Raw genomic sequence first — 12,256 nt, forward strand, 5'->3', positions numbered from 1 at the left:
AAGCCTAGACACGGCTATGTTCCCAAGGTGATCGGTACTCCTTTCAGAGCACAGGTCATTTCCCTATCGGCGCTGCCAGCACCGGATAGCGAACGCGACGCCAATCTCCTTTGCCCGGTCAGAGCACTGAGATTGTATACTGCGCGCTCCGCTGCTTTCAGACGCCCGAGCAGCTTTTCGCTTCGCTCGAGGGCGCACCAAAGGTCTCGCCGCCGAAACAGACACTATCTAGATGGATAGTGGACGCTATTGCTGCTGCATACGCGTCAAAAGACCTGCCATGCCCGTTGGGCATTAGGGCTCACTCCACTAGAGGCATGGCATCCTCGTGGGCATGGTCCAGCGGAATTTCCATTCACGACATATGTGTGGCAGCGGGATGGACTTCCCTCCACCTTTGTCAGATTTTACAATATGGAAGTGCCCGCTCTGCAGGCAAAACTACTAACGGTTTAATACGCTACAGCTCCCTGGTGAGCTGCACTGATGGGACACATTCCACACAGACCGGCACCGCCGCTCTGTCGCTCCCGGCCCTACTATGTGCTTATGTATTACACAATCAATGACCCGCATTCTTGCCGGCCAAATATTATTTCCCCACTCATAAGGGCTCCCCGGTCCCCCTTAATTCCCTGGGGCTCATACAGTGGATGCTTGGCGCGACAGCGCTGACAATGGGTTCCCGTGAGCGTAAGCTAGCTTACGCAATACGAGAGAACCTCTCGTAAGAGAACGTATCGGTTACCTAACGTAACCTCGGTTCTCTCTAGATGAGGGAACGAGTATTGCGTAGCCGGCCGTGCTCGCGCCACGCAGCTGACTTTTCGCTTCAGTCAATGAAAACCAGGGTTCCAGCCTCACGAACTACGCTTATATGCACTCTAGTCACGCCCATTTTGGCGGGCTTTGATGCAGTGAGCGCCGGACGCCTCTCATTGGATGCGAGTTCGCCCAAGCTCGTCTATAGGCTGCAGCAGTTGCCGCGAGAGCAACCTATGAGCTCGCTAGCTAGCTCGCTCAAGGTCTGCAGCTGCCGCACTGCGTTGACAATGGATACAAAAATTAAGGATAATTTTTTGGCTTCAATATCTCAGAAAAGATTAATCTTTCCCGTAGCGTAAGCTAGCTTACGCAATACTCGTTCCCTCATCTAGAGAGAACCGAGGTTACGTTAGGTAACCGATACGATTTCCTGCTTTTCTCCCTTCAGTGAGTTTATGAATGTCAACATCCGAGCTTTCCATCGGCAGATTTAATGAAACCAAGATGGACACCAGGTGGGTAGATTTATCTCAAAATAACTTTAAATAGATGGGAAAAGAGTTAGCTAATTGTTAGCTGTTTTAACACGAGTTAACCCTTATGCACTGTTCATTAAATCATGTTCCAGTTGTTCCCATTAAAAAGTGACAAAAACAATAAACTTGTAATTCTTTTAAATGTTATAAAAGTAATGTAACCACATTAAAAATTAAATTTAAAAGCACCAAAGATGTGCATTTTGGATGTTTTTTGGGGGGACCTTGAGCTTGAAAATCAACCTTTTTTTTTAATTTTCTTATGAATATTTTCTCAAATACTGAACCAATTCTCATAAATTATATACCGTTTGAAAGCGTAAAGTCTCTAGAATCAAATTGTGCTGTCCATTAATTTTTTTTTAAACCAGATGAAATTAAAATCATATCATCCCTGGTTGAAGATGATTTCTACATTTTGTCACAAGTTCTGCATTTAGATATGTATGTATTTAAACATTAAGAAAGACTACTTTTGTCAAAGTGTAGCATTTTGTTTGAGGTTATTTTTTGTCAGTTTTTGCATACCTGAAATGTATGTAAATTATAACAAATAATAACCTAATTTATCCCTAGTTGTAAGAAGATGAATGTGTGTGTTTGTGTGTCTGTGTCTGTGTGTGTCTGGGTGTGTAGGCGGGCGGGTTTGGGTGGTTTACGAGGACATATTTTTAGGTTACAAACTGGTCATTACAAGGGTAATATACTATAAATGTGTTTATGAAGACAATTCTAGTGACCCCATAGTTCAAATCACTTAAAAAAACATACTAATCTATGTTTTTTTGTAAAATGTAAAAATGCAGAAAGTTTTTTTTGAGGGTTATAGGTTTAAGGGTAGGGTTAGGGGATAGAATATATAGTTCATACAGTATAAAAATTGTTCCCTCTCGAGAGGTCTCTCCTATTGCATAAGTAGCTTACGCTATGGGAAAACTCAGTTTCTCGAGAAATATTGAAGTCTTTATGTAAAACGCATTGCAGCTGCACAGCAGACATCAATGAGCGAGGCAGCTCGGTCATTGGCTGTGCTGCGGCAACTTGCTCGAACCAATGGCGGGGCGACTCTGAACCCGCCAAGATGGCCGTGGCTAGGGCTATATATTAGGCGCCCCGTCATGAGAGTTCTTTAGATTTAATCTCCTTCAGCAAAGACCTTCTCTTCGCTGGATCCTCCGGATTATTGGAGTCTGTTCGCCCGCCGTCGACAAGCCTACAGCAGGACTGCTACAAGGACGCCGGCGCCTTCAGCCGCCTTCAAAGCCTTCTGCTATGCCATCCGGCGCGCATCACCCTGATATCCTTTTGCTAAGCTACTTTGCAAGTGTTCGCCTCTGCAACGCTTTTTGTATTTTAGTAAAAGAGCATTTTCGAGGCGTTGTTCCAAATGCCTTACACCTGCGCCTCGTGCAGAGGTCTTCTTCCTGACGGGGACCGTCACATTATCTGCACTCGCTGCCTGGGACCTGACCACGCAGAAGCTGCTCTCACTCGAGGCGGATGCCCCGAATGTGACTCCCTGCATCCGACGACTGGCCGGGCTCGGCCTTCGACCCCGCCCCGTCGACATTAGCGGACACGAGCACGGGCACCAGCATGGACTCGGAGATCGTCCGCATCCTATCTAAAGCCGTGGAAGACCTCGGGCTCGACTGGTCTTCTCCGGAAGAACCCACCCGCAGCCGGCTGGACGAGTGGTTCCTACAGGGGTGCCGGCAGGCCCCTCGACAGAGACCCTCCCCTTTCTTCCCCGAAGTTCACAACGAACTCACAAAGTCGTGGAAAGCCCCGCACTCTGCTCGCCTGAAGCCTTCTTTCTCTTCCTCGCTCTCCTCGGTAGACGGCGTGAGAGAAAGAGGCTACGAGGGAACCCCCCCCTCGAGGAGGCTGTGGCCAACCATCTGTGCCCACCCTCCACCGCTGGATGGAAAGCCAAAGCTTCTCATCCCTCGAAGCCCTGCCGATCTACCTCAGCTCTCGCCGGTCGCACATACGCCGCCGCCGGCCAAGCTGCGTCAGCACTTCATTCCATGGCTGTTCTGCAAGTTTATCAGGCCAAACTCCTCCGCACCATGGACGAGTCTGGACCTGAACCTGAGGCTTTCAAGGACCTGCGCAGCGCCACTGATGTAGCCCTGCGAGCCACAAAGGCCACCGCCCAATCCATCGGCTGGGCCATGGCTAACCTGACTGTCCTTGAGCGCCATCTGTGGCTGACGCTAACGGAGATGAAGGACGCAGATAAGGCGCCATTCCTCGACGCGCCTATCACTCCAAGTGGCCTGTTCGGACCGGCGGTAAGAGAGTTCGCGGAATGCTTCACTGAAGCTCGGAAGGATTCGCAGGCTATGCGTCACTTCCTGCCCAAGCGCTCCAGCTCGTCACAGAGACCGCCTCAGCAGCAGCAGCGAGCCAGAGCGGCGCTTCCCGTCTCCCAGCCAAAAAACAGACCTGAAACAGACGCTCGATGCCGCTCGCATTCCGCTAACCGAAAGCAGCCGCCTGAGCGACGGGGACCTCGGCCCAAGATCGTGCTGAACCCGGAGCCTCGTAAGTCTTCCTAGCCATAGGAAGAAAAAGAGAGAGTGCGTGTCTCGCAAAAGCCGGACCACTCTCTCCAAAACGTGTAAAACATTACCCAGTCCCCTTACAGGCGGCTGGAAATGTCTGTACAGCAGTCAATGGGCCAGTCACAGAACTCGCTCACCTGCAATCAAATGCCGTTTTAACGGCGACACACAAAAATCACAAAAAGAGTAATTTTCTGCTTGTGTCCCTAAGGGGTCACGTGTCCACACTAAAGTGCGCATTCCCACATATCAATACTGTCCAAACAGTGCCGAATACTTCCCCAGCTCCAGCTGGACGCCCCATAAATGTAGATCGTGTGCCTATTGTCATGTATGCACCACTACACACAAGCACTGTTCCCACAGTTATAAACAGTTCCCCAGTAAAAGCGGGAAATACTATAAAGGTAGCGCGCGTGCCTGCTGTCATGCATGCACCCCTACACACAAACACTGTATGCATGACCAGACACCCCCCGCTGCGAGCGGGAGGCTTTATGAAAGTGGCGCGTGTGCCTACTACAGTATATGCACCCCCACCCATAAGCGCTGCCCATACAGTTTCAAACAGTTCTCTGGCTCATGCCGCAAGCATCACAGATGCGACGCGCGAGCCAAGAAACTCCCCGCTAAGAGCGGGAAGCTTTATGAAAGTGGCACGCGTGCCTATTACAATGTATGCACCCCCACCCGTAAACACTGTCGATACAGTTTCAAACATTTCTCCAGCTCATGCTGCGAGCATTACAGAGATAGCACGCGTGCCTGTAATCTCACACGCACCCCTGCATTCGGCACTCAACAAAGCTGCTCAGCGCGCGCCCGCGCTTCTGAGAGCTGAAAGCTCAGTGTTAGCACAGGGCGATTCGACGGTGGGGCCCATACGTCACTGCGACACGCCCCCAGCCAGCATTCAGCCCATATCTGTGCGAGCAAAAGCCTGGGAAAAAATCCCCGACATACCGAAATGGGCTTTTCAGCGGTGGTCGAGATGAAAGTGAGGAAAGATGTTTCACATGTTCTACGTACCGAGGTGCTCAAACTGATAGAGAAGGGCGTTATAGAAACTGTCCCTCCCTCTATGAGCAAGGCGGGTTTTTACAGCCGCTATTTTCTCGTCCCGAAAAAGGACGGTGGCCTCCGCCCCATCCTAGATCTCAGACATCTGAACAAAGCTTTAATGATTCGCTCGTTCAGAATGTTAACGACCAAACATATCCTCGCGCAAGTTCGCCCCGGGGATTGGTTTCTATCAGTGGATTTGAAAGACGCTTACTTTCACATTCCGATAGCTCCTCATCACAGGCCTTTTCTAAGATTCGCTTTCGAGGGACAGTCATACCAGTACACAGTACTACCATTCGGCCTATCATTGGCCCCCCCGTACATTCACGAAATGTATGGACGCAGCACTTTCCCCCCTGAGACAGCGGGGAGTGCGAATACTGAATTACCACGATGATTGGCTAATCATAGCACAATCAGAGAGTCAGTTAACAACGCACAGATCTTGGATTATCAGCCATCTAGAATGCCTGGGTCTGAGAATCAATTTTGCAAAGAGCGTGCTATCCCCCAGCCAAAATATCTCTTTTCTGGGAATAGTGCTAGACTCAGTGCAGATGACGGCGCGCCTCTCATCAGAGCGCGCGCTCGCTATTCGGCGCCTTGCAACATCATTCAGAGCGGGCGCGCACGCCCCCGTCAAACGATTTCAAAGGATGCTCGGTCTCATGGCCTCTGCATCAGCTGTACTCCAGCTAGGATTGTTGCACATGCGTCCTCTCCAACGCTGGCTCAAGAGCCGTGTCCCCACTCACGCATGGCGCTTGGGCCACTTTTTAATCACAGTGAATCACGGCTGTATAAAAGCCCTGACGCCCTGGAAAGCCGTCGACTGGTATCAAACCGGCGTGAGTCTGGGCGTGAACACACGGAGAAAAATGATCACGACAGATGCCTCCAAAATAGGATGGGGGGCCCTTTACGAGGGCAGGCCTGTCTCCGGCTTTTGGTCAAACCCGGAAAAGTGCCTACATATAAACTGTCTGGAAATGAAAGCGGTCGCCTTGGCTCTCAGAGCCCTGCTTCCGTACCTGAAAAACGAACACGTCCTGGTCCGAACGGACAACATGACGGTAGTATCATATATAAATCGCCAGGGTGGACTCAGGTCGAGCTCCCTGCACTCTATGGCCAGGGAGCTCATCTTATGGTCACAGCACAACCTGCGCTCGCTGAGAGCAGCGCATGTGCCAGGCGTCCTGAACCAGGGAGCGGACATGCTGTCCAGAGACAAATTTCTCCCAGGGGAATGGTCTCTCCACCCCCTGACGGCTCAGTGGTTATGGCAAACCTTTGGCGAGGCAGAGGTCGACCTCTTCGCCTCCAGGGAAAATGCGCACTGCCCTCTTTTCTTCTCAAAAAGCACGGACGCGCTCGCCCAAGTCTGGCCGAACCGCCCCTTGTATGCTTTTCCCCCGATCGCGATGCTACCTCAGGTCATCAGTCGGATCAGGGAAGTGAAATGTGCAGTGCTCCTGGTAGGCCCACTCTGGAAGAACCAGACGTGGTTTCCAGAACTGATGCAGATGATGCAATCTGCCCCATGGCCGATTCCGTTGAGGCTGGACCTCCTCAGGCAGGCCAACGGGATGATTCTTCATCCCCGCCCCGATCTGTGGGCCCTTCATGCATGGCCCCTCAACGGGTTCCCGAGAACCTCCCCAGTGGAGTGTTGAGAACCATCACTGAGGCGCGAGCGCCCTCTACGAGGCGCTTATATGCCCAAAAGTGGTAAGTGTTCAGTGACTGGTGTGATACCAAGAGCTTGAACCCCAAATCGTGCGAGATACCAAGTGTACTCGCCTTCTTGCAAGAGCTGCTGGAGGCGGGCCGCACACCCTCCACGCTCAAAGTCTATGTGGCTGCCATAGCGGCGTCACACAATCCTGACAAGGGACGCTCATTAGGGAAAAACGACGTAATCATTCGTTTCCTAAGAGGCGCTAGGAGGATGAACCCTCCTCGCCCCCCCTCGGTGCCGATCTGGGACCTGGCCACGGTCCTGGACGCACTCAAGAGTGCCCCGTTCGAACCTCTCAGAACCGTGCACCTTAAACAGCTCTCGCTCAAAACCGCGCTCTTGCTGGCGCTCGCCTCAGTCAAGAGAGTGGGCGACCTGCACGCGCTGTCATCAAGCGCTGCTTGCCTGGAATTTGGACCTAACAACTGCAGAGTTACACAGGTATATTCCTAAAGTGCTCTCCACACCCTTCAGAGTACAGGTTATATCTCTGGCAGCGCTATCTTCTCCAGCAGACGAAAGTGACGCTAATTTACTCTGCCCGGTCAGGGCGCTCAGAGTATATTTGGAACGTTCTGCCCCGTTCAGACAGACGGAACAATTATTCGTATGCTTTGGCGGCCGCTCTAAATGTCTCGCAGTTTCAAAGCAAAGAATATCGCACTGGATAGTGGATGCTATAGCGCTGGCTTATGAAGCCAAGGGCCTTCAATGCCCCTTAGGCGTCAGAGCTCACTCTACAAGGAGCATGGCCTCCTCGTGGCCGTGGTCGAGTGGGATACCCATTGAAGATATTTGTGCGGCGGCAGGCTGGGCCTCGCCTTCGACATTTATCAGGTTTTATAACCTACAGGTCCCCTCATGGCATTCCAACATTCTATCAGCCTGACTGTAGTATGAACTGGAGTATGTATTTGCTGAGCATTATCTCCTCCCTTATAAGTTCCGTCTCTGACTGACTTAGAGGGTTTTTTATGCATATCAGTAAGTAGAAAAAATCAGTACATAAGATATGTGCTTGTGTTTTTACAATGAGCGCCCCACCATGGGCCACCTTGGGGCAAAGGCGCTCTGTATTATCCCATTATATAGCTCGCCGTTGGCCGGCTCGTTGAATAATCACTTTGCTTTAATTCTCAGGCATCTGCCTCTGGCTTTATAGAGCGAAGTCAGCACGCACGGCGTTTTGCATGGTGTTCCCATAGCGTAAGCTACTTACGCAATAGGAGAGACCTCTCGAGAGGGAACGACTCGGTTACTAACGTAACCTCGGTTCCCTGAGAGGAGGGAACGAGTATTGCGTAAGCTGCCGTGCTTGTGCTTGGTCAGTTCGCTTCAGTCGATTGAACCTAAAGAACTCTCATGACGGGGCGCCTAATACATAGCCCTAGCCACGGCCATCTTGGCGGGCTCTGAGCGTGCGAGCGCGAAGTGCGCGCCCATTGGTCGCGTGTACAGAGTCGTCCTGCCATTGGTTCGAGCAAGTTGCCGCAGCACAGCCAATGAACGAGCTGCCTCGCTCATTGCTGTCTGCTGTGCAGCTGCAATGCGTTTTACATAAAGACTTCAATATTTCTCGAGAAACTGGGAGTTTTCCCATAGCGTAAGCTACTTACGCAATACTCGTTCCCTCCTCTCAGGGAACCGAGGTTACGTTAGTAACCGAGTCGTTATGTCCTCATAATGATAGATGCACCAACATGTGTGTGTGTGTGTGTATGTTTTGCACTCTTGATGTTTGGTAGTCTTCATGTCTGTGTGTTTTGTCTGCATTGTGGCTGTTTTTTTTTTTATTTTATCAAATAAATAATGCATTTATTTTGTAATTTGCATTTAGTAATTTGCATAAACTAATGCATTTAGTTTCTAATTAATTTCCTATGGTGGTCACATTTGACCGGGAACAGTACAATTGTATCTAACACTTAGACTCATCGAATCAACTCCAATTTCTTTGTGTGTGTTCAGGTATCAAATGGAAGAAACGGCACCAAGTCTCGTACCCTTCAGATAAAGGAAACCAGTTTTATTGAAGAAACTAAATTGATTTTGGTCAAAAATGACCGAACAGTGCATGAGTGTTAAGTTAGCCCAGTTTAATATAGGTTAAGTAAGTAAACACTGTTTTCTTCAGGTGAGCTATCATAACATATACAAACTTGAATGCTGAAAAACAAGTTAACCATCCAGCTTGAATTACTGGTCTGAATAACTTAGGGTTTTGGCTTTGTTGTTGGTGTTGGTTTGCCAGCATGTTTATTCTTGGCCCCATAAAACATCCTTCTTCAGCTTCTGACATGCAACAACGTTATTGTGAACAGCACTTTCAGAACATATTTTAAAGTTATAGAACAGTTACAGAACATATTTTCGTAATGTACCAAGTTAGTAGTAAAACTAACAGCAGTAGCTAAGAGCGCATTTCTTTTATATATGAGCCAAATGGACATTATAACTGAAATATACCCAAATTTATCAGAATCAAATTGTATCGAAATTAGAATCAAATCGACAGATTGTGAATCGGAATTGAGTCAAATCAAGAAACCTGTATAGTTAGCCATCCCTAATTAAGTGCACAAAAACTGTGGTCAAGACTAGAACACAACCTATGTTCTTCTTCAAGGAACTACACCCAATTTGCAGGATAGTTTTGTTTTTGTGTGGTAGGAAGACTCTCATAGTGCCGTTTATTCAGAAAATCTGACAGTTATGATCAGGATAGTCTACCAGTAGTTTAAGATTTAATGACACATGACCAAAGAAGGCTGAAATGATGGGTCATATATTAATCACCTTTCTATTCACCAAGGCAATATCGCTACTAACTTTCTCTGATTTAACTTTTTGGCACAGGGAACAATTACAGATCCTACTGTCAGATTATGTTGTGGACACACTCAGCTACATTCATACAGTGAGAGACTTTTGTGATAAAGAGTATAAATGGACCCTTCAGAGAGAGACAGAGCTCGAGAAGATGAGAGACATCAAGGACCAGGCAGACAAAATCAGTCTTCAGTTTGACCATGTTAGGCGCTCAGAAAACAAAGCCAAAGCTTTTGGGATGTACCTGTGGAGTGGTATAACTCAGGTCACAGCTGACTCCAGATATCAGGTGCTGTTGAAAAAACTGGGTGCCATCCTGAATGACACTCTTGAGGGGCTGGAGAAACTTGACCACTTCTTGGATGCAGTGGAGAAGTTAACAGTCACATCATTATTTGTCTTCACTGGACAGAGTTTTCTGCCGAAGGGAGAGAGCCCTGCAAGTGTGCGAGCGGTCATCACAGCTGCAAGAATGGCATGCCCTCTCCTCATCCACTTTAAAAGAAATTCAAAAGATTTCTTCCTTCCTGTACTCAGTAATGTGGATGTCTTGGCCTTTCAACTAGACAAATACATTCGCATCACAAAACAGCTTTGTGAACGAATGGAGAAAAAGTTAGTTCTGAACTCCTTGTGATACTGTCCTTTAGAAAAGAACAGTTGTTTGATTATCTTTGCATATCAGTGTGAATAATACATATATTTTACAATTTGAGAGAAATAATTTGAAATAAATATCTAATAGAACAAATTTGAAGAGTAATTTAATTATATAATTTTCACAAAAAGATCACATTTAATAAATTATCTAAGGTGCATTTTTATAATCAGATCTGAAAAGTCTTTGTAAAAAATGTTGCCATTTATTTATTTTTTCTCACAGATCCAATAGTGTTTTGTGGTCTGGAGGCTTCCATGAGTGAGTGTTAGAAATGTTCATGTTTAATGTTCATGTTCTCTTCTGTTACTCAAGTTTGAATTAAAGAAACTGTGATGAGTCAATTAATGTTATAACTAAGTGTGTATCTGTGTCCTTACAGATGGAAGAATGGTGAAGTTGTGAAGTTCAGTTTGAACTTAAGTGAAAACTCCATGCAAAAAATGCTTGATCATTTAAAAAAGTTATGGGAAATAAGGTAAAACCTCTTTTACTCCTTTCAATCGAAATCAGTTTGTTTTTTCTGTTTCAACTCTGTCTTTTTTCCTCCTGTCCAGGATGGACCAGCATACCAGGCTGACATTCATGTTTCAGAAAAATGCTCTGAACTTCATTGGTTTATTTAGTCAGCGTCACTCTAGAATGGAGCAGTTCCTGTCAGATCTGGAGGGCAATGCAGTACAACTGGACAGGATGAAGATGGGGGCCAGTATCTCCACTGTGGCTGGAAGTTCAGTGGGGTTAGCAGGAGGTGTCTTGTCCATTGTTGGTCTCGCTCTTGCCCCTGTCACTGCAGGGGTGTCTTTGGCACTCACTATAACAGGGGTTAGTCTGGGGGTGACCAGTGGTGTCAATAGTCTGGTCACAGGCATTACTGAAGCTGCAGTCAACAATCACCACGGGAAAAATGCACAAAGCATTTTCCAGAGATACATGGATGATGTGCAGAAGATTCTAGACTGTCTGGAGAAGGCCAGCAGTATGGAGCGTTTAGAGGGGCCTAATGTGGTCGATATGTTTGGAGCTGTGAAGTTGATTGCCCGTGTTGGAGCAGTGGGCAAAAGTATTGATGCCTTGGTGGATGCAGCTTCAGCTGTAAAAGTGCTCAAAAGTGAAGAGGTGATTGTGACTGTAACCAAGGTAGGGCTTCAGGAAGCACAAAGTGCTCGCAACATTCCCAAGCTAGCTGCAGACCTGCCTGACATTGGGCAGCTGGCAAAAGGGACGCCGCTTGCACTCTCAAAGTCTGCTAGAGCTGGTTATATAACTTTAAATGCCCTCTTTATTGGCTTGGATGTCTTTTTTATTTGCAAAGACAGTATAAGTCTGGCAAAAGGGAGTAAGAGTGAGGCCTCTAAGCTCATCCGCTCCAGAGCAGCTCTGTGGAAATCTGAGCTGGAGGCCTGGCAGATGACTCATGATTCCTTATGCATAGGAATATGGAGGTTCAGGAAGAGCCAGGAAGTTTTGGAGCAGCTCTTTCTGTATTATATTTTATATTTTTTTTAGATATACAATTGGAAAATAAAGGCAATTTAATAAAATGTTTATATTAAAAATAACTGCTCAAGATTGAGAATTAAGATGAGCATTTAATATTTGCATTCCAATTTAATATCTGCATATATATATAGCATTTCAACATATGGTTGCCTGGAACAGTGGTCCAGGACACATATTAATAATAATATGCATTAATACACTTGAGAATTTAGCCTGATTTTAATAGTTATTGGATATCATTTAAAAGTCATTAAACACTGGTGGAGGTCTAAGATTGTAACTCATTGTTCTTCGTATATACACGTACATATGATTTACAATTTCATATCACAAATATCTTCAAAAGATTTGGAGCAGCAATCATGTTTGTGCATGTCATGTGTCAAGACTATGATTCTTAATGGAGAGTTTTTTTTATATTTTTAAAAGCAGTCTGGTAACAGCTCATTTGTACTTTGGAGTTGAATAATTTGTCTGTTTGTTTTTATTTGCTTTAAGGGTGGAGACCTTCAGGAGTTTCAGTTAAACATTGACAGAAGACAAGCAAAATGGCACTTCTAACTTGTTATAAGATAATATTTTGAAACCC

General features: G+C 46.9%; 1 protein-coding gene across 1 annotated transcript in view; it reads left to right on the forward strand.

The window, feature by feature from the left end:
• The window catches only part of LOC127652340 (uncharacterized), a 116,379-nt gene extending 104,186 nt beyond the window's left edge, over positions 1–12,193 (forward strand). Inside the window, exons 4-8 of the mRNA XM_052138455.1 lie at positions 9,534–10,121; positions 10,390–10,425; positions 10,547–10,642; positions 10,722–11,648; positions 12,166–12,193. Of these exons, the coding sequence (XP_051994415.1) occupies positions 9,534–10,121; positions 10,390–10,425; positions 10,547–10,642; positions 10,722–11,648; positions 12,166–12,193 (1,675 nt within the window). The remainder of the gene's footprint in view (positions 1–9,533; positions 10,122–10,389; positions 10,426–10,546; positions 10,643–10,721; positions 11,649–12,165) is intronic.
• Positions 12,194–12,256: the final 63 nt, after the last annotated feature.

The sequence above is a fragment of the Xyrauchen texanus genome, chromosome 12 (assembly GCF_025860055.1).
Source record: "Xyrauchen texanus isolate HMW12.3.18 chromosome 12, RBS_HiC_50CHRs, whole genome shotgun sequence".
In the NCBI taxonomy this organism is placed as follows: domain Eukaryota; kingdom Metazoa; phylum Chordata; class Actinopteri; order Cypriniformes; family Catostomidae; genus Xyrauchen; species Xyrauchen texanus.